Below are 22,617 nucleotides of genomic sequence, written 5' to 3'. Positions count from 1 at the left end.
TTATAAGGATCACTCTAGCATTTAAATACATCAACTTAATCACTCAAGGACTAACTTGTGATAAATACAATAGAATAAAAAAATTTGGTCCATTGAAGGAACTAACACATTGAGAAAACACATGTATCAAGTGTGATACTTGATTCAACTGTAATAAATTTGTACTTGTGTGGTATACGAGCCAACCAATAAGATATTATATATTTGACGTGGTATTTGATTCAATCGAATATGTATCAAGCATGGTACCTGAGCTAATCAAGAAATATCATGTTCCCGGGCTAAGTACTCGTTCCAATTGTTAGTATATATGTACTAGGCATGTCATCCGATCCAACCAACAATCAAACTTGTATACCCAAGTAAACATATTCAATTGCATGAGATTGCCACAAGCTAGCATTTCAGTTTATACTCATTTTGTATCTCTAACCATACATTATACAAGCAATACTAAAGAAACAGTTGACAAACTTATATATAACATCAACAAACATCACCAATTCTAAAAGACTCTTTCCGGTCTATTTCCCACTCATAATTTAATTAGCAACAATCCAAATCCCTCAAAATAATACCCAACCCTCAACATAAGGTCAACCCTCAAAATATACACATATATATATATATATGTATATGTATATGTATATGTATGTATGTATGTATGTGTATGTGAGAATTCTCTTGACTAAAAATAAAAAGTCAAAAAATAATTAAATCATTCGTAAACAAATCAAACTAGTAATATATATACATATACATATATATATATATATTCTTTTAGTAGCACAATTAATGTTCCATGTCGTTTAAATTTAGGTATCTTATACTTTTATTTTGTCCTCATTTTATTTTTTATTCGCCCAAAAAATTGATTTAAAATCACCGAACTAAATCGAATCGAGCCGAATTAGTTTTGTTTAATATATGGTGCACACGTTTCTAAAATCTAAAATCAAATAATCGAATCAAAGTTTAATAAAACTAAGTCGGAGAACCGAACACCCACCTCTAATTGACTGTTAGATCGGGTACCACACTTGGTACATATATTTTCTCTATATGTTGGTTCTATGAGTGGATCAAGTTTATATATTGTGTTGTATTTATCACATATTAATCCTTGAGTGAACTTAGGAATATAGTGTATGAATCCAAGGTGATGGGAATCAGTGGATAAAAGACCGAGGGTGGATAGTTCAAGTCTTATGTTATCTTTTGATTATCTACATGCTATTATGTTGTTAATTCTAATAGACTAACAATGTCTATCAATATATATTATTTGTACTGATACTATTCTTATTGTGCTACTTGACATAGTTTGGTTGCATGATGTGTGATGTTTCTTAGGTGAAGACGATGATGATATGCAACAACTCCTACTCATCTTTTCTTGGAAAGAGTTGTGTTTTATTTTCTTAATTTGTATTCTCTTGGAAGCTCTTGTACTTGTTTAGACTAGTTCTTACGGATGATTTACGAATATTTTCAAAGACAAGTTGTATTATGTTAAGACTAGAAGTTGTTTTCAGAATCAAATAAGTGATTTGTTGATTTTTTATCCACTTCCGCGGTTTTTTAGTTCAAAATTAGTGATAAAGGTTCTCCTATCCAGGTGTTAGAATAGGTGTCCATACGACCCGATGAATTTGAATCGTGACAATACAATAGACACTTAAATTTGTAAAGAGTTGAACAAATGTATACATAAGTCCTTATTGACATTTTATGTAACAATTCACATCCTACACGATATTTTAGGTGATATCCTATATGTATAATATCATATAATTATACGTATATTTGTTCAACTTTATACAAGATCAAACTACATATTCTTCTCCCATTCGGGACCTATAATTTCTCAAAAATAGTCTAGTTTGAGCTAGAACAAACAAATTCAAGCACGAATATAAATTGTGTACTTAGACACTCAAACAATTTCTTTCCACCGATCACCATAATCAACATCATCAAATGTATGTCAAACGTGACACCACGCGCCACTTGACCGTCTGGGCCTAGTGTAATTTCCTCAGTAGTAGCAGTGCTATTAGTACATAGCAATCGAGTATCTATATGGGTCTTTGAGTTTCCCTATATACGCGCTAATATTCAGCCACGTGGTTACACGCTCTCCCCCATCTGTCCTATTTCTTCTCTATAATAGTTTTCAGTCTCTATCTCAGGTATATCGACTGTCTCAATCTCATTCTTCGGACTCTCCGACTCCCTCAGTTTCATGCTTGTAAGTTCTCTTTCTCTGCCCTACATTTGATCCTTTTTTCCCCTTTTTTCAAGCTGAAATCAATTATCTGTTGTTCATTGGATTGTTCAATTTTTTTGGCTAGAAGTTCTGCATTTGTGGTTTGTCTAAGTTAGGGTTCATCTGCGGAGACATCTGTTTGTTGGTGATTTGTTAAAATTTTTTCTATAACTTGTTATAGTAGAAAAGGATGCTTTCAATGTTTCCAGTACTGGTTTGCCTTGAACTGGCTGAATTTCAATTTAATTTGGGAATGTTTATGATTATGTGTCCATTTTGGGTGTTCCTTCCTTTTTTGTAAAAAAGATAAAATTGGGGGTAGGGAAAGGGGAAATGGGAAAGGGAATTACAAAATGGGGAATTGAATCATCGCCAACAAAACTAGGTGATTTTTCGATGTGTTTGGGTTGCTTTTGTGCAACTCGACTAATTACACCTCCTAGCTCTCGTAGCGACATGTATCAGATAACTCTGTCCGTCAAGGTTAGGATAGATAGGAAGAATTAACTAGTGTTTTAGTCTCCGCTAGGATTTGAACTTGAGACAACGGGATATGTGGTACCTCCCACCAACAATAGGTACTAGGTAGCTCTGTCCACCAAGGCTAGGATAGATGAGATTTCCCTAGGTTAAATAAACAACTTGTTTTGGCCTTTGAGTAGTCTTAGATGTACAATATACTCATTTATGGTAAAGCTTTAGAATATGCTCACAAACAGAGAGATGCTCTTGTGTGGGTGGTAAAGCAATAAATCTCCATGTTTTAAGCTCACACTTGAGATAATATTTCCTAGTATCCTTAACCCCCTTTTCCCTTCCTTTCTGGGTTGCGGACCTTGTGGAGAGGGGTGGGTGGATTTTTTTTGTTGGGCGGGGGGGAGGGGGTTTCAAAAGGCAGGCTGATCACCGTGGCCAGAAGAGAGGGTATATTTGTCATATCATGCAACATCCTCATCTACATATGACTGAAAGCCTTGTTCAAGTTCTGTCTCTGATTCTTTCTCATATATACTCTCTTTTTTGTAGGCTCACGAGTAATTTAAAGGTCGGCATTTAAATCCAATAAAAATGCCGGTCAATCCAAGAGTAAAAAAGGCATTTCGTGCTATGAAAAGTATTGGCATCTCTGAGGAAAAGGTGAAGCCAATCTTGAAGAGCCTTCTGAAACTATATGACAAAAATTGGGAGCTTATTGAAGAGGAAAATTATAGAGCACTTGCAGATGCTATATTTGAAAACGAGGATGCAGAGGTTCAACCAGTCCATCTTTTTCTTTTCGCTTTTCTCTCTCATTTTTCTTGTCAAGTCAGAGCTTCGTTTTTCTTCTTTCCTTAGAAAATATTAAATGTGCTCAATGGAGTCTGAATTCTCTTGATTGACATCCTATTGCAGGTGGCAGAACATAAGCAGCCTGAAAATAATGAAGTACGTGCTTTGGTATGTTTTCATGTGTTCAATCTAAGTCTCCCTGTAATTTCTATAGGATCTGTTTTTTTTTCCTTACCCACTTCCATTGTACTTTATTGGTCCCTTAGCCGCTCGTGCAGCGAGAGGAAGTTTTAGAGGAAGAAGCAGTGTACGAGGAGCCTGAAAGACCATTAAAGAGATTGCGATTAAGATTTCAAGAAGGTCAAGCTTCACCTTCCTCTAACAATTCTAGTGCCGGGACTTCTCTTAAAAGGCCTAGGCGGGAGGAGGAAGGTGAATTATCTGGACCTCGTTATCAGAACCAATTACAAGGGGAAGCAAATCCTAGTTCTGTTAGGAAAAATCTCAGGTTGAACGAAACTCAAACATCTCCAATCACGTCCAAGGGTCAGAGTTCGGTTTCTGCTAAATCTTCCCATGCATCAAAACTCAATGAGCCAAAGACAGAACCAGGTGGAGAATTGTCCTCTAAACAGAAGATGTCGGGATCCCTTGCTTTAATCAAGCCTAAGGATGAACTATATACTGATGATATGCCACAGTTTGAGGTTCCTATTGCTGTTATTCACCCAGGTATTTAATCTTGGATGGCCAAATGTTGATATTTACCGTGTCACAAATTATTTTTCTTGGTTACAAAATCTTCCTTGGCCAATATACAATTTTGTTTCTCTATACTGGAGTTAGGAATGAATACAAGATATAACTAGATTGGTTTACATAGTTTACCCATTTCGTATTCTGGAAGTATACCAATATATTTGGACAGTTCTTGTCTTATAGAAGCTATGGAGATTACAAATTTAAACTTTGACATCTTGGTGGATCTCTGCGTGGGATCTTGATCATTGTGCATAAATTGAGCTACACTGTTCATAAACTATTGTACCTTCCTTGGTCTGTGATATTCGTTTCCTGGGAACATCTACAAAGTTTTCCCTTCTAAATGGCTTTGTTTTGATTCTGCAGAGCCGTCAAACAAGGGAGATACTTCAAATGGTAACACCTCAAGGTNACAAGGGAGATACTTCAAGTGGTAACACCTCAAGGTCTGAACCTTCAGCGATAGACCTAAGAAGTGTAAGGGATTCAGGCATTATGACTTCATTGAATGTAATGACAACCAGTCGTGAGCTGATAGAAGTCCAGGATAGATGTCACGTTGATGGAGATATTGCCTCCTCACCATCTGGAGAGGTAAAAATCTCTATTAGCTGTGACCCAGCTCTTTGTAGATCATCAGATTTCCATATGCCGAGTGTAGAATCAGTTCTGAGGATGGTGGAGCTTAAATGTCTTAAATCATACAGAATTATGGACCCTAACTTTTCTCTAATGAAGCTGATGAAAGACATGTGTGAGTGTGTTTTGGAACTGGGAACGCAACATAGTCCTGAACTGCAATCAACCACAGATGTTGCTGCAGAAAATGATTTTGGCTCGAGAAGCATGACCGTTGATTCCTTAAATGAAGGTATGAATTTTGAAATTGATGCTGGGGATGCTCAACCAAAGATAACCCCACGCTCTCCTCCTCGCATTGGTGAAGATTGCATTCAAGCTGGTCAGATGGTTTCGTGTGAAGCGACTCCACGTGATGTTGTGTCTGTTGAAGTCATTGATATAACCAAGGGGCAAGAAAATGTTGTAATTTCTTTGGTGAATGAAGTTAATAGCAATCAGCCACCATCATTTCACTACATAGCTTCCAATGTGGTTTTCCAGAATGCATATGTAAACTTTTCTCTGGCTCGTATTGGAGATGATAATAGTTGTTCAACTTGCTCTGGTGATTGTTTATCATTGTCCACACCTTGTGCTTGTGCACACATAACCGGCGGTGATTTTGCCTACACAAAGGAAGGTCTTATTAAAGAAGAGTTTCTTAAAGAATGTATTTCCATGAATCGTGACCCCAAGAAACACTGCCAGTTATTTTGCAAAGTGTGCCCATTGGAAAGATCAAAAAATGAGGACATTATAGAAGCTTGTAAAGGTCATCTGGTGAGAAACTTCATAAAAGAGTGTTGGTGGAAATGTGGTTGTAGTAAACAATGTGGCAACCGTGTAGTACAGCGAGGAATAAGCCATAAGTTACAGGTACGACATGTGTATGTTGCTTTTGTATTTTATCACGTTCATAATAGTTAATGCCTTAAATTTAACTGCTACTGTGCTCGTCCTTTGAGTTCCACAAGCTCCTTCCAAAACCATAGTTGGGTTTCCACTATTAACTTGCTCTATACTTGTTCCTCTACTTTCAGGTCTTTATGACTCCGGAAGGGAAAGGATGGGGCTTGCGGACCCTTGAAGACCTTCCCCGAGGTGCTTTTGTCTGTGAATATATTGGAGAGGTTCTGACCAACACAGAACTCTTTGATCGTGTTGCACGGAGCCCCAATGGGGAGGAACATTCTTATCCAGCCCTGCTGGATGCTGACTGGGGTTCAGAGGGTGTCCTAAAGGATGAAGAGGCTCTTTGTTTGGATGCTACATTTTATGGGAATGTTGCCAGGTTCATCAATCACAGGTAAGTTCGTGAAGATGGATCCCAAGTTTTATCTTTTTCTGTATCTCTCTAGCTTGGGTGGGCTTAGTCATTAAAAACAAAAACAGCAATCTGATTGAATTTGGGTCTAAATTTCTGTGCACTTGCCCTCAGGTAAGTCTCCTACTTGACTTTGAACTAGATTTCAGTGCATCTTTGAAACTTCTGCATTTTTCCCTTACTTTTCAAATTCACGCAATCTTCCTTTTTCACAATTAACAAAAAACCAAAAATTGATAATTCATATTGCACGTCAAGTAAAGCCCACTATTGAGTGTCAACTGTTCAATATCCTTCCCATTAAACATCCACATCCTGTTTTATAAATAAATTCTGCTCATTTCATGCTTCTTTTCTTACATTCCCACGTTTAGCTCCTTTAACTACTTCGCCTTTGGCAGACCGGAGAGACTGTGCCTGGCAATTTGCATCCTTGTCATTTAAGAATATTCAAAAACAAAAATGTACAAACAAACAATAAAGAAAGAGGGCAAAGAGAACCATGCATTTTGTATTTGGATGATGTTTAATGATACATAGATGTCGGGAACATATGTTGATGCATTTACTTTTTTAATTTGTTGTTCTGGTCCAGATGCTTCGATTCAAATTTGGTTGAAATACCAGTTGAAATAGAGACTCCTGATCACCACTACTATCATGTATGCTCCCTGGATCTTTTAACTTCATTTCATCGTCAAGAGCCATTCCTTCACATTGATAGCTTTGTTGGATAATTTCATATGATTGCTTCTTGCAGCTTGCTTTTTTCACTACAAGAAAGATTAAGGCAATGGAGGAGCTCACTTGGGTGAGTAGGCTTTATTTCATTGTCACATGCTCAGGTTCATTGTATCAATATGCGCTTGTTTTGTTGCTCTTTGATTTACTGCTATAAGTACACTGGTCTGGTTTGCTTCGGAGCAACTTTTATGTGTTTTCTGATCAGTGTGCTGACAATTCCATTTACATTGAGCCTATGTCGCGCAGACAATTCTCTTCCTCTTAATCACTATTTCATGGCCACATATCTCCTTGGCTAAGAAATGGGAAATCTTTCTCCTGTTACATGAATCCAATTTTCATTTCATTGGAAAAAGCCACATTTTTTCTCAACAGACTTTTGCTACATATATATTTGGTTGGCCCCTAGACTTGAGAGTTGGGAGGAGGCCCTATTTTAGTATTGTGCAGCTGATGTCCATAAAAACAGCAACCATTTGTGCTGAAGTTGCTTGTCCACCTAACAAGGTATAAAAAACTAAAAGAGTGACTTGATAAGGCTTTAGGCAGAAATGTCTGAACGAGTTTTCAAATCAAAGAAAAAATTATGCCCAAAACCCTGTGTCCTACCCCACTAAAACAAATAGGAAAACAAAATTAATGGAATTTGTATGTTTATAGGGCCTTGCTAACCTACTACATGCTATAGTAGGTCAACATTGTACTCGCATTTTAGTTTACATAAATATTCATCGAGAAGGCTTCTTGGTCATTTCAGAATTTCCTTCTTTCAATTCAGCAGAGTTTGAGAATTTGGCTTCCTGGTTTGTTGGCAAATGTTACTTTTCTATTATATCAACTTTAAGATCACATTTAAGAATACATCTCCTAAGTTTTTTTCTCCAGTTGTTTTCATTCAAGAAAAGATTGTTTAGTTCAAATGTATTTTCATGGGTATACTCATTGAAGGAAAAAAGAAATGGATGATGCAGTACTTTAGAAAGAAAATTTGGGGATATTATCCATGGGAGACATGTTTCAAGCAAAATTTATTAAGCAGAGATGAGGTGAGTTTAGATTTTGGGTAAAAACTATTTAGGGACTGGTACAACAAGGGCCACTATTGGCAGTCTTGATTCCATCATCGATGGCAAGTCCGCAGTACGGCATCTCCCGATATCCTTGTCATACAACCAGAGTTGGGTTACAATTGAGGGGGGTGAGAAGAAAAGAGGGAAAAGATAATTGGGTTCAGAGTTCTGGTTAAAAAGACAATAAAGACCCTCCTATCAAGGTGTTGTTAGTGTGTTCGCAGGGTTGCTTTTATAATTAAAAAAAGGAAATGATGTTATGCAGCAGGTTAGAAAAAACCATCTATATATGTTGTGTATAACACATATATTTTCTTTTATCAAGTCACGTCTTTATTTGCTTTCCAAAGAAAGGATAGGTAGATGCTTCTCAATTTTGGTTAATTTCTTTCTCTCTTAATACTTTAGAGCCTGTAATGATGTGATATATCTTGAAGATATGAAAGTGACGTTTGTGTTTTAGGTTGCTCTAATCATAAAGAGTTGAGCACAATGAAAGTCTCCTCTTTACTCGGGAATTATGATTACTTATGTAGATCGTTAATGGAGTGAAATCATATTTAGGCCCCTGATTTTGAGAGTTAATTCAAAATGTCAACTTTCTGTGTTTTTAATATTGCAATAGTCAATAACACTGAGCTATGTCCTAAATATGCCAAGAAGCAGCATAATTAGATGAAATTTTTGTTGATAACATTGATAGAAAACATAAGCAGTAATTTGAAAATGCTCAAACTTACCAATTGAAGTGAGTCAGTAATACAGAAATTGTTGCTCCAAGGAGTGGGGATGACTGACTACTCCATTATGACATGAATATTAGTAACTAATGGTGGTTCACCATTTCAACGTGTACTCTTTTTGTGCCGTGAGTGTTTGCCTGGTAGATACAAAAAGGTGCTTGCCTAATGCATCCATACCATTCAGATTATATGCTTTGCTATTTGTTTATTATCTGCTTGATGAACTTTAAATTTGGCTCTTGCAGGATTATGGTATTGATTTTGATGATCTTGAACATCCAGTAAAAGCATTTAGCTGCCATTGCGGTAGCAAGTTCTGCCGAAATATGAAACGTCCAAGCCGTAAGTAATGTTGGGAATGATCTCCTAGTTTTTATGGTTGGACTTTTTGAAAATTGTCGTAATAAATTGTAAACTTTCCCAAATTCTCAAAAAAAAATATGAATTGTGCCAATCTGCAACTATTGAATCCAAAGAAGACAATTTTTTTTAGTGTGTTTACAGTTTCTTAATGTAAGTTGGTAATTCTGCCATCCGAACAGATATTACCAATGGAATTGGTGTTATGGCTTGTCACTGGATTCCTGAAAGAAAATGTAGGATCAATAACTTTGTTGGTTCATTTAAGTTTCAGCAGATTCTTAGAAGGAAAATGCAGGGTTAGTAACTTTGTTTGTTCGTTAAGTTTCGATAGATTCCTAGAAGGAATCGTAGAATCAGTAATTTCATTAATGTTTACCAGTCAACAACAACAATATACCTAGTGTAATCACATAAGGTGGAGTCAGTTGAGGGTAGAGTGCACACACCTTACCTCTACTTCAGAGGTAGAGAGGCTGTTTCCTATAGACCCTTGGCTCAAGACAAAATAGTCTAAAAAAAGCTGTAATGGAAGTATAAGGGACAACAAATAATAACAAAAACAACATATAGTAGTAGAATCGTATGGATGTACTATTATCTACTAATCTTCTACCCTAATCTGTATCCTCTTAGTGTTGTCTGAGGCACGCTTAAGCCTTGAAGCGAAGCTCAAAGCGCGTTGAGCGCTTTGCCATATTTAATGTGCTCATCAATGCAGTAAGTCATATTTTCCTTACGAGTAAGCCTTTTTAATCAAAACAAACCATTGATATTTCACTATATTATTATTATAATTATTATTATTATTATTTTCCGTAGAACACAAAGACAATGTACCAATTTCCTTGTTATATTATTCCAAGAATAAGAGCTACTTTTACGTGTACAAGTAAATCTATATAAGGAAATAAAATCAGAAAATATCCCGAAATAAATCTACGATCCCTAAAGATATCTACCTATAATTATGATATAAATATTATGAGTAGATATGATTATGTACATTTTGTAACACTCCCCCTCAAGTTGGAGCATAGATATTAATCATTGCCCAACTTGTTACAAATATATTCCACCCGAGCTCCATTCAAAACCTTCGTGAATACATCACCCAATTGCTCTCCCGTCTTCCCATAGTTTGTAGAAATCACGTTCTCTTCAATCTTCACAGGATAAAGTGACAATCAACCTCAATATGTTTTGTCCGTTCATGATACACTTGATTTAAGGCAATGTGTAGAGTAACCTGATTATCACATCAAAGTTTTGCTGGAAAAGAAGAATTCAAACCAACGTCAGCTAAAAGGTGTTGTATCCATAATATTTCACATGTGGACTGAGCGATAGCTCTATACTCGGACTTTGCACTAGATATACAACATTTTGTTTATTACTCCTCCAAGATACTAGATTTCCACCAACAAAGACGCAATAGCTAGTGTATCAATTCTTGATCCTGCCCAATTTGCACATGCAAAACATTCAACACTAGTATGTCTGTGGTCCCTCTACAATATGCCAAGGCCAAGGGCTCCTTTCAAAATACATAGAATTTGTTTTTAAGATAGCCCAATGTTTGACTGTTGGTAAAAACATGAATTGACTAAAGATACTGACTGCATAGGGAATATCTGGATGAGTAGTTTAGTTTCCCAACTGACCTTCTATAACTTTCTAGATTATCAAAAGGGTCAGCATCATCCTCTGTAACTTTCTAGGTTATCATTGTTGTGACCCATAGTTTGCTCCCAACTTACCCGTTTTTGCAAGTAGCTCAAGCACATACTTTCTTCGAGATAAGAAAATCCCTTTCTTGCTTCTAACTACTTTTACACCTAAGAAGTATTTTAGTTGTCTCAAGTAAACTTGGCATGTAGAAATTGCAAACTGCTTGAGAGAAGAAATTGCAGTACAATCATCTCCTTTAATCAGAATATCGTCAACATAGACAATTAGAAGAATAATATCAGCTATTGATTGTCTGTAAAAGGCTGAGTGATCACATTTGCTCTTCTTTAACCAAAATTCTTGAACTACNCCGTAAATTTTCCAAACAATGCAAGATGACTCTGCTTTAGACCATATAGGGATTTTCTTAGCTGACAAACTTTTCCATACTCCCCCTGAGCAACAAACCTAAGTGGTTGCTCTATATACACCTCTTCATGGAGATCACCATTAAGGAAAACATTCTTGATATCCAGTTGATGTAAAGGCCAATGTTGAGAAGCAACTAAGGAAATAAACCAACGAATAGAGGTGAGCTTAGCTAAAAGGGAGAAAGTATCAAAATAATCTACCCTTTAAGTCTAAGCATAGCCTTTAGCCACAAGTCTAACCTTCGTCTTGCAATAGAACCATTAGGATTGACTTTGACGGTAAAAACCCATTTGTAACCTACTGCTTTCTTTCCATTGGGTAACTCCACCAAATCCCAAGTATGATTTTTATGTAGAGCATGCACCTCTTCAAGCATTGCATTATGCCATCCAGAATGATTCAAGGTTTCTTTACTGTTTTAGGGATAGTCACATAGTCTAGAGAGCCAACCAAACAAGTATGCAGGAGATAAGTGATCATAAGAACAAAGCTAGCTATGGAATATGCGGATTTGCACTGACGTGTACCTTTGCGAAGAGCAATAGGATGGTCCAAATTTTCTAAAGGATCAAATGGAGAAGGGTCTGATGATGGAGTTGATGTAGGGTATGTATCATTAATCCATTGCCTCATTGAGTAAACTTGAACAATTAGTGGTCTTGCTGGTCCAGATTGAGTAGGTTGTGAAGGCATAATGGTCGATAGATGCTCAATTTAAGAACTAAAAGATTGGGGAACAATATCAGTTGATTGTTCTGTTACAACACGAGTAACCTGATAGGCTAACCACTCGTCTTCTCCCCCTGACTTGTAGAACTTAGAGGTGCATAAAAGAAAGGTGTAGTCTCTGAAAGTACTACATCAGTTGATACTAAATATTTACCAAGTTCATTTGAACAACACATTCATACCCCTACTGAAGGCGAGAATAGCCTTAAGAAAACACGCTTTAATGCTTTAGGATCCAACTTGTTAATAGATGGTCGAACATCTCGAACATAACACGTGCTTCCAAACACTTTAAGTTCCATTGGAAATAATGATTTATTTGGAAAAGGAATATTATAAGGCATTTACTGGCTAATACAGTTGATGGCATGCGATTGATCAGAAACAAGCAGTAGAGATGGCATCAGGGAGTAAACACTTTAGATTTGCTCTTCATATGATATATCTAAGTCATTTAAGAAAAATCATCTACAAATGTGACAATATTTATGCCAATTTTCGAAACAACGGGACAAGTCCCCAAACGTCAAAATTTCCTTACTCAAAAGCTCACTCAACTGTCTTATTAACCCTTGGACCTAATGAGATGTGATAGTGTTTTGCAAATTGGCATGACTCACATTCCAATGAGGAAATATTTTGCAATTGAAGGCAAAACTTTTTCAACAAAGGTAGCTGAGGATCACCCAATCGATAATGTGCCTCAAATGGAGTCACGACACTAGAGTAGGAAATAGATGGAGACTCCCACTCATCCATGATATAAAGATCATCGGACACATGTTCTTTTCCAATAATTTGATTTGTTATAAGATCACGAAACAAACAATAATGATAAAAAAATGAGATATAACAATTAGGTTCTCTCGTAAATTTTCTAACAAAAATCAAATCAAATGCCAATTTTGGTAGACTTGGCACTTATGACGGAGTAATAGATGAGGTTGGTTGAACAATACTGAATCCAACGCTATTACAAGTTGATCTATTAGCTAAAGTAACAAGAGAGGCTGCTTTGTGTGATCTAAAACTAGTAAAATATTAGGATTCCTTGTCATATGATTTGCGTTACCTGAATCGTTCACCCATTTGTTAGAAGAGCGGATGAGACATGTTTTATGTGACCTAAACAAAGGAATTAACCGGATCGGATTCCTTCAACGATTTTTGATATTGAAAAAAGTTGGCGAACTCCTCGACCAAAACTAATTTGTCGGATAATGAACGTGAAGCAACAACTTTGAACCGATCTATCATTTTCCTAGCTATATGTCAAAGTGATTCAAAATCCCCAAAAACAAACAACAACCTAATAACACAATAAAAAAGAAACGGATAGTAGCCAAACTCGATGGCTCTGTGGAAATAATTTCCCAAATAAGCTTCAAATAGCCTCCCAACAAACAATATCAAATGACAAGTTGGTCAAGCAACAATTCCACTGCTGCACTCATAGGCAATTTCCATAATAAAGTATAAGTAGCAACAAACAGAGAAGTCTCAAACCTGACCAAAGAGGGTCTACAGATTTTTTTTGAAGGTTTTCTGCTCGAGAAAAAATGGTCCTATAATTAGGGGATCACCACAAGTCAACTAGAAATGACAAGCTGATGTCGGAGAAGGAAGCCAGACCAAGCTTGGTCCACTAACGAGCTTCTACACCAGCTTCTATGGTTTTATAGATCAAGAGAAGACCGTCCTTCTTTGGTTGGTGGCAGAAACTAAATTCAAGTTCACTCACGTACATTGATCGAATTTCGGCAAGCTTTCTAATTGACAAAGAACATGTAATGCTTTGATACCATGTAAAACACAGACAATAGACCAATTTCCTTGTTATATTATTTCAAGAATAAGAGCTATTTGTTGGTGCACAAGTAACTAAGGAAATAAATTCAGAAAATATCTCTATAGATACTATAATTATGCTATAAATATTATGAGTAGATTTGATTATGTACATTGTATCATTTTCAAATTCTTAGTTGATAAATTTGTCATTCACTAGTATCTTGACACGTGTATTGCATGTGTGTCCCATGGAAGTAGTACAAACAATATGAATCATATCAAAACGGTAGCGTAATGAGTAATTAAATAATTAAATGAAAACGGTACAAGCTGAAAGTACCTTGAATTCAATTCAAAACATATGCCACTTACCTATACTTTGAAATAAAAAAATCTACATACACTTAATACTTCAGTTTAATATTCCCTACAAGCAAATATGAGCTGAACTTTTCCTCTGAAACCTTTGGACATTGTGAAGTAGTTCCCAAGGAATACTTCTTCCATCCCATTTCATGTGGCACCCTTAGACCTGACATAAAAGGTAAGACTTTTGAAATTTGTTGCTTTAAACAATTCTTAGATCAGTGTTGTGAAAAGCGCGCTTCAAAGCGAGGCGACACCAGTGCGCTTCTTTCTCTTGAGGCGATGCGATCTGAAAAAAGCGCTCGCTTTAGATAAAGAAGCGAGAAGCAACACTAAGGCAAAAGCACAATAAAGCGCGCTTTTAATAAAAAAGCGACAATTAGTTTTTTTTATAAAAAAAATCTGAAATATACAATATAACTTAATTTTTCTTTCACGAGTCTTCTTTCGCTTCTTCTCTCTTCACAACCGCGACTGAGACTGTGTCTCTCTTCACACCTCGACCGCGACTGCAAGTAAGTTTTAACCGATGCTTATTAGTTCATCTCTGTGAGTTCCTTTTCTCCTGAAATATACAATCTTCGCCTTTGCGTCATCTCTGTGAGTTTCTTTTCTCTTCACGATGCGACTGCTGTAGTTTTTTCTTCTTCTTCTCTTCATCTCTGCTGTGATCTGCTCTGTTTCTATTCACAATTACTGACTGCCTCCTCTGTTTTTTTTCAATTCTTTTGCTTCTTTTTTTTTCGTTTTTATTTTGTGATCAATTTGTATGCTAGAAGCTCTTTTTTTTATTTTTTGACACTTCTGATGATGATGATGATGAAGATAATGACCAATTATAACCCTTGGTTATGGTACTTGAAGAGTTTGAGGATCTTGTTGAAGAATAGGAGTTTGAGTATTTGTGATTTAATTATGTTTTTTATTTTTTGTTTTATATATTATGACTTATGAGTATTATTGACTATCTATTTTCTTTTAATCTAAGACTATATTACCTCTATTTAGTTATTTAATATTTTTTTGTTTTTATACTAAATGTCGCTTTTTTTAAAAAAAAAGCGCGCGCTTTGCTTCACGCTTCTCGCTTCTGTGAAGCAAGCCCTCGTCGTTTTTTTCCGCTTCTCGCCTCCCAAAACACTGTCTTAGATATTTGTGTGGCTGAAATCATTTCCTTAAGAGTAAAAGAGAATTTTAAAGTTAGATTATTTCTAGTAAGGTGACATTTTTTTTGGGATAAGCTAAAAAGGAAAGGGTGTCACATAAAATGGGATAGAGGGAGTATGATATATGTGAGAATTTTAAGTTGTAAGTAACAAAACAAAATGTAAGTGGAAGAGGCATACCTGCTAAGTTTGTTTCATCCAATGGTGAGGGTCAGGCATATGCTTGATGTCTATTCATATAAGATGTTTAATGACTAGAGGAAATATAAAATCATCCTTGATTGTGTTGGATTGATGAAGGAAAACATTGGGCCAAAAACGACTACAATGCCATAAGTTCTTTACATTTACAAATTTTTGGAAGGTTGTAAATGGTATTCATAACATTAACTAAAGCAACCAAAAACATTGCGAGTGTCTCTACAAATTTTGAAGAGGCTATAAGTGAAATTATTAACATTTAGCTTAAATTTAAATAAGGCAAGAACTTGTGGATTTTTTTTTTTAGGAATTTCAAGAGGTTGCAAAAGGTATTATTAGCATTAACTATATAAGATAGGGATTAAGGGTAAGTAACTAAAACGGATGAAAAAAAGAATTACAACTAATTAGTTTTAACATGCAACTTCTTATTTCCTCACTTGAATATGTAATCCAACCTAGTGTACTTAAAATTTATTAATTAATTAAATATGATGGTTATTTTGATTTATTATAGGGGTACAATAGTAATCGAACTTTGCACTTTGAAGCTTTCCACTTTTAATATTATATGATGATATGATGTTTTATAATAACTAGTCTTGGACTAAATATATATATTTGTATTTTTTCTCCGTTTGCGTCTATTTTCATTAAATTCCACTCTCTATATGCGCTTCACGCTTAAAGCTCCAATGGACCTTAAAGTTTTCCTGTGCTTTTCGCTTTTGATAACATTGTGTCCTCCAAACCTTCCTATGTAAGGTCATGTCCTCGTAAGCTGTCATTGTGTCATGTCTTATCTAATCACCTCTTCTAAATCCATTCATAGCCCCTCTGCATTGGAGAATCCGTGCATCTCCTCATCACATACTCGGACCAATTCAACCTCGCTTCGCGCATCTTGTCTTTTACCAAAGTTACTTCCACCTTGTCTCAAATATCCTCATTTTTAATCCTACCTCTCCTATTAGACCCACACATCCATCAAAGTATCTTCGTCTCCACCACTTGTATTGTCGGATGTGAGAGTTTTTGACTGGCCAACACTCCACCCCATACACCATAATGGTTAACCACCACTTGTAGAGCTTGTCTTTAAGTTTTGGTGGCACCTTCTTATCACATAAGACTCCGTGCATCTCCTCATCAATCTTTCATGATACTTGAGACTAACTCTCTTCTGGATGGCGTGTGTATCAAACCTCGCTTCCTCGGTAGCCTTGTGTGTCATATCACTCAGCCTCGTGCGTCATATCACTGAACATGCACTTCAAATACTTGTGTTCGTCTAGCTCAACTTGAACCCTTTATACTCCAAGGTTTGTCTTCAACCTCCAACTTAGTGTCAACTCTGTCACGAGTCTCGTCAATAAAAGTTGTGTCATCTGCAAAATGCAAATAATATACACCATGGCACCTCACCTTGAATTTGTCGCGTCAATACATCCATGACCAAGGCAAAAAAAAACTGCTTGATTGATGATTTAGTTTCTAATTATTTATTCTAATGTCTATGGTTGGTCTTTGCTATTTCATTAGCAATTGTAACTCCACCAAAGGAATGATAATTTGAAGTTAATAGTCTGTCTAATCCTAGAGAGAAAATAGAGGTTGTGTTTGCTCTTGAAAATTGCTAAAAAATCCATCTTTTTTCCGGACTGGAGTAGCTTTTAACCTAAACTGCTTGACTAAAATAATACGGTTTGGGTCAAAATGGACAACCAACTGGTCATAACCAACCCCCCCCCCTCCTCCCTGGCCTCGGCCAATTCAAAATTATTTCCTTGTTCTTTTTGTAGTTCTTTAAACATCTAAATTTACCAAAAATCTTTTCTTTATAGAGAGTTTGTGTTTTAGTATCTCTTTCGATAAGTTAATTATATTTTTAGTTAAAAAGGTTCTTGATCTTTATAGTGAAAACATAGGTGAACTTATTTAGAGGAAAAATACATGACAAAACAATAAAAAGTTCTTTTCTACAAGTGAAAGGTTGAGAAAGAAAGATAAAAATAAAAGCTTCCTTTCCATCCATAGATAGAAATGAGTGAACTTTCGTTTTTCTTATTAAATAAAAATAAATAACGGAAGGTGAGTGAAATTTTTATGTGCACCAAAAATAATTTTACTTTTCTAAAAGAGGAAGCGTATGAAAGTATAGACTCAATAGAGTGAGAATTACATCCCACAACCAAACAAATCCAACTTATGTTTTCTTTAAATGAGAAAATCAGGTGAAATCTAGAGACAGATATACCCATCAAACCAAACCAATGAATACATTTATTTTCCTTATAGAGAGAAAGGAAGTGAAGTGTTGAGAGAGATGTATATCCACCAAAGTCAAGTTAAAAGCTCTAGGTGAAGTTATTGAGTGATAAATTTTACCCACAAAACCAAAAGATAAAACCTTTTCATTTCTTTATAGAGAGAAATTGGTGATTATGTTGAGAGAAATGCACCCCAAAATTAAAAATGGGGTTTTCCCTTTATGCATAGTGATGTGTTGAAATGTAAAAATGAGCAAGGCAATATTTTCTTTGATTTTTGACACAGCTTTCCGCAATAGAAAGTTGCCCGGTTTTGTTAATTTGCAAGTTTGTTACGGGATGGGTGGATATGTTCATGCATTGTGGGGACATCGATTGTTTATGTGATGGATCTTTAATATAGCTTGGACAATCCTCACTTCTTGAGCTAATTTTGGGGTGGAGTTAGGCCCAAGTTTCATTTTCTTTATTGTTAAAATGGAAAAAAAAAGACTGAAGGTCTGGTTGATAATCCTCTCAATCACTTTTCATGAGTTTGTGCCTTAACTCATACTTAGAAGTCATGAATGTTGTGCTAAGATTTGGTTCCATTAGTCACTTTGTATGCTGCTACCTGTAGGATCTAGATCAAGAAGGTAGAGCCTGAGATGGTGATCTTCTCCAAGTATTTTTTTGCCACGTTCCTGATTTTGGGCGGTTCACGAAGCTGTTTTATTTGAACTAAGTTAAGGTGATGTTTTGTATCTCTGAAGGGTTATAGCCCGATGTGCATATGCAGTGTTAAACGGTGTTTATAGTTGTTTAAATGGCACTATCAAAGCGCAATTTTTGTATAGAAGTTTCAAGGATGTGACTCAGAGCTGGATTAGCTGCATTTTGGTTGTATATAATGATGTTTTGGTCCATAGGACTAATGCCAGAATACTTGGCCTTTTGTCTTATGGCCTGATGTTAGCATATTGAAGACTAGGCCTTTTCTGCAACTTTTTTTTCTCATGTCTTCTCTCATTAAGCTCTTTATCTGCCCATTTTGTTTCATTTGAACTCAAAATGTTTTCACTATATATTCTATTGTTTACTGGTGAAGATGGATGCTGCTGACCTGCTCCTACCCAGGTATGAATCGTAAACGTAGCCTGTCTATAAATGTTTGTTACCTGAATAGGTCAAATATTATTCTTCGTTATGTTTTTTGCTCAAAAATGTGCTCATCGTTGTGTTTTTGGCTAAAGAGAAAATGCTCAACTAGCAAAATAGTTCAAAAACAATTTTGTCTTTCAACTATTTGAAGTAGGTCAGTGTTGCCATTAATAACATATAAAGGTGGTAAAAACATTTTTCATTCATCAATTGACATGACTTTCTTTCTTTTGGTTCTTTTTTTATTTTTTAAAGTGATATCGTATATGTTTCTTACTATTTAAAATTTATTTTTCTACATTGATAATAATGAGTTTGTTTACTTACTCTAAGAATGCTATAAAAGAAATCAGGTTCAATTATACATTGGTATGTTATATTACTTACTGTAATTTTAAGTTATCCCAAGTTTTAGTCAAGGGTTGCAAGTATAATGGTTTTGAAAGAAAACAATAAAAAAGTGTTTAGTTGGAAAATTAAGTTACGTACAATTTTCATGTAAAATGTAAAATTTACGTTATATTAAAAAATCTTTTGAAATAGTCAAATTAATTTCATAATTTTTTAAGTTTTGGATTAAGTCTTACAAGTAAGAATATTTTTCTTGAACTTCAAATAGAGGGCAAAACAATCTTGTTTTCAATAGTTTAAAGGAAAAATTGAATCATTTTGTTTTATGTAATTGCCGGTATGAAGGTATATTTGAGCTATTTACTAATTGGACGACATATTTAAGCCAAAAACTCAACGATGAGTATTTTTTTATTTAAAAAACGTAACGATTGATAAAATTAACCTAAACTACACAAATTGGTCCCATTAGGCAAAGTATTTATCTAGGACCCACAACCCAAACTATTCACCTGATTGCCCCTTTTTCTATTCACTAAATTATTGTTGATGGTACCAATATACTCTGGTAGTATCAAACAGTAATTGAATATTTTTCACTTAGACATTGTCTCTTCCTCCTTGATGCCATTGGACGAGTTAGGCACCAAAACGGACACTTTTTGTACTCTACACCAAAATGGATCCTCTCTAAAAACGCACTAAAAAGGATAGTTTGCTCATAGGGGTGAACTATAACTAACATCCCTCAACTCTGTAATCCGCGTTAACTCGCATTTCATCCAAAATAATACTACACCAACTTTAAAGGTAGTTCGTTCACAAATGGGCGAACTACAATTTCTTTTATTTCTTTCTTTATATATTTCTTTTTCATGTGACATATTTTTTTCTTTCTCACGTGAACTATCTCTCTTTTTTCTCAGATGAACTATCTTTTTCTTTCTCACGTGAACTATATCTCTTTCACTCCACAATCTTTCATTAGTCTTCTACTTTTTTATACTTTATATTTTGATTTTTTTAAAATTTGATTGTTATGTCTCAACTATTCTGAAAGTTTGTATATTCAATTTTACACCTACAAGTAGCTCTTATTCTTGGAATAACATAACAAGAAAATTGATCTATTGTCTTTGTGTTCTACGAAAAATAATAATAATAATAATAATAATATAGTGAAATATCAATGGTTTAGTGTTGCCTAAAAAGACTTACTCGTAAGGAAAATATGACTTACATCATTAATGAGCACATTAAGTGTGGCAAAGCGCTCAACGCGCTTTGAGCTTCGCTTCAAGGCTTAAGCGTGCCTCAGACAACACTAGGAGGAGACAAATTAGGGTAGAAGATTAGTAGATAATAGTTCATCCATACTATTCTACTACTATATGTTGTTTTTGTTATTATTTGTTGTCCCTTATACTTCCATTACGTTTTTTTGTAGACTATTTTTGTCTTGAGCCAAGGGTGTATAGGAAACAACCTCTCTACCTCTGAAGTAGAGGTAAGGTGTGTGCACTCTACCCTCAATTGACTCCACCTTATGTGATTACACTAGGTATATTGTTGTTGTTGACCGGTAAACATTAATGAAATTACTGATTCTGCAATTCCTTCTAGGAATCTACTGAAACTTAACGAACAAACAATGTTACGGACCCTGCATTTTCCTTCTAGGAATCTGCTGAAAATTAATGAACCAACAAAGTTATTGATCCTGCATTTTCTTTCAGGAATCCAGTGACAAGCCATAACACCAATTCCATTGGTAATATCTGTTCGGATGGCAGAATTACCAACTTACATTAAGAAACTGTAAACACACTAAAAAAGAATTGTCTTCTTTGGATCCAATAGTTGCAGATTGGCACAATTCATGTTTTTTTTTGAGAATTTGGGCAAGTTTACAACTTATTACGACAATTTTCAAAAAGTCCAACCATAAAAACTAGGAGATCATTCCCAACATTACTTACGGCTTGGACGTTTCATATTTCGGCAGAACTTGCTACTGCAATGGCAGCTAAATGCTTTTACTGAATGTTCAAGATCATCAAAATCAATACCATAATCCTGCAAGAGCCAAATGTAAAGTTCATCAAGCAGATAATAAACAAATAGCAAAGCATATATTCTGAAAGATATGGAGGCACCTTTTTGTATCTACCAGGCAAACACTCACAGCACAAAAAGATGAGGAGAATTTCATTGTGCTTTAACTCTTTATGATTAGAGCAACCTAAAACACAAACATCATTTTCATATCATTACAAGCTCTAAAGTATTAAAAGATAAAGAAATTAACCAAAATTGAGAAGCATCTATCTATCCTTTCTTTGAAAAGCAAATAAAGACGTGACTTGATAAAAGAAAATACATGCATTATACACAACATATATAGATGGCAAAGTATTTATCTAAATTGAATTAACAACCCAAACTATTCACCTTATTGCCCTTTGTTCTATTCACTCAACCATTATTGATGGTATCAATATACTCTGGTAGTATCAAACAGTAATTGAACACCCAAACTATTCACCTTATTGCCCCTTGTTCTATTCACTCAACCATATTGATGGTATCAGTATACTCTGGTAATATCAAATTGTAATTGAACAATCTTTCACTGAGACACTGTCTCTTCCTCCTTGATGTCATCAAAACAAACACTTTTTGAACCCCAAACACCAAAAATGACCCTCGGTAAAAACATACTAAAACAGATTAGTTTGCTCATATGGGTGAACTATAACTAACATCCCTCAACCCCGTCATCCCCGTTAAACTCCCATTTCATCTAAAATAATATCACACCAACTTTAAAGGTAGTTCGCCCACAAATGGGTGAACTACAGTTCCTTTTATTTCTTCCTTTATATATCTTTCATTATCATGTGATCTATATTTCTTTCTTCCTCACGTGAACTATATCTCTTTCTTTCTCACGTGAATTTATATCTCTTTCTTTCTTACGTGAACTATATCTCTTTCACTCGACAATCTTTCATTAATGTTCTACTTTTTTATACTTTATATTTTGATTTTAAAATTTGATAGTTATGTCTCAAACCATTCTGAAAGTTTGTATATTCAATTGAATCAGATGTTTGTAAATGGAAAGAGTATTGTAAAATGAGAACATCGAGAACTCCAAGAAATCCTGGTCGTAAGTTTGGGAATTGTGTGTTTAAGGGTGAGATTATATCTAAGTATCTCAGTTGTAATATGTTTTTTTAATATAGAGGACCATAAGCCCCCCAACCTATAGCTGGATTCTCAACTACACGCTCATACTTTACGGGGGTCCTATTCCCCTCCCCCCCCCCCCCCCC

The 22,617-nt window shown here is 35.3% G+C and overlaps 1 protein-coding gene across 2 annotated transcripts; it reads left to right on the top strand.

Annotated features, from left to right (window-relative positions):
• Positions 1 to 2,174: 2,174 nt before the first annotated feature.
• On the top strand, positions 2,175 to 18,776 carry LOC107031620 (probable inactive histone-lysine N-methyltransferase SUVR2). 2 transcript variants are annotated; one of them, XM_027911819.1, is made up of 11 exons: positions 2,175 to 2,251; positions 3,296 to 3,520; positions 3,662 to 3,694; positions 3,805 to 4,270; positions 4,667 to 4,709; positions 4,747 to 5,797; positions 5,962 to 6,227; positions 6,841 to 6,907; positions 7,006 to 7,056; positions 9,048 to 9,144; positions 18,408 to 18,776. In XM_027911819.1, exons 2-11 carry the CDS (start codon positions 3,338 to 3,340, stop codon positions 18,425 to 18,427), a joined length of 2,277 nt encoding a protein of 758 aa, XP_027767620.1. In that variant the 5' UTR covers positions 2,175 to 2,251; positions 3,296 to 3,337; the 3' UTR covers positions 18,428 to 18,776. The 2 variants fall into 2 exon arrangements, with proteins under 2 accessions (XP_027767620.1, XP_015088537.1); XM_015233051.2 differs by lacking the exon at positions 2,175 to 2,251 and having other exon boundaries at positions 3,323 to 3,520; positions 3,662 to 3,706.
• Positions 18,777 to 22,617: the final 3,841 nt, after the last annotated feature.

Source organism: Solanum pennellii, chromosome 9 (genome assembly GCF_001406875.1).
Source record: "Solanum pennellii chromosome 9, SPENNV200".
NCBI classification, from domain to species: domain Eukaryota; kingdom Viridiplantae; phylum Streptophyta; class Magnoliopsida; order Solanales; family Solanaceae; genus Solanum; species Solanum pennellii.
The sequence above is the reverse complement of the archived record's forward strand: the minus strand, read 5'-3'. Positions and strand labels throughout refer to the sequence as shown.

What these genes read in the sequence shown, in the direction of transcription:
- LOC107031620 (XM_015233051.2), top strand. Translation starts at nt 3,338, where the DNA reads ATGCCGGTCAATCCAAGAGTAAAAAAGGCATTTCGTGCTATGAAAAGT. An exon ending in TTGAAAACGAGGATGCAGAG is followed by an intron (nt 3,521 to 3,661) that starts GTTCAACCAGTC and finishes ATCCTATTGCAG; the next exon opens with GTGGCAGAACATAAGCAGCC. An exon ending in AAATATGAAACGTCCAAGCC is followed by an intron (nt 9,145 to 18,407) that starts GTAAGTAATGTT and finishes TGCTACCTGTAG; the next exon opens with GATCTAGATCAAGAAGGTAG.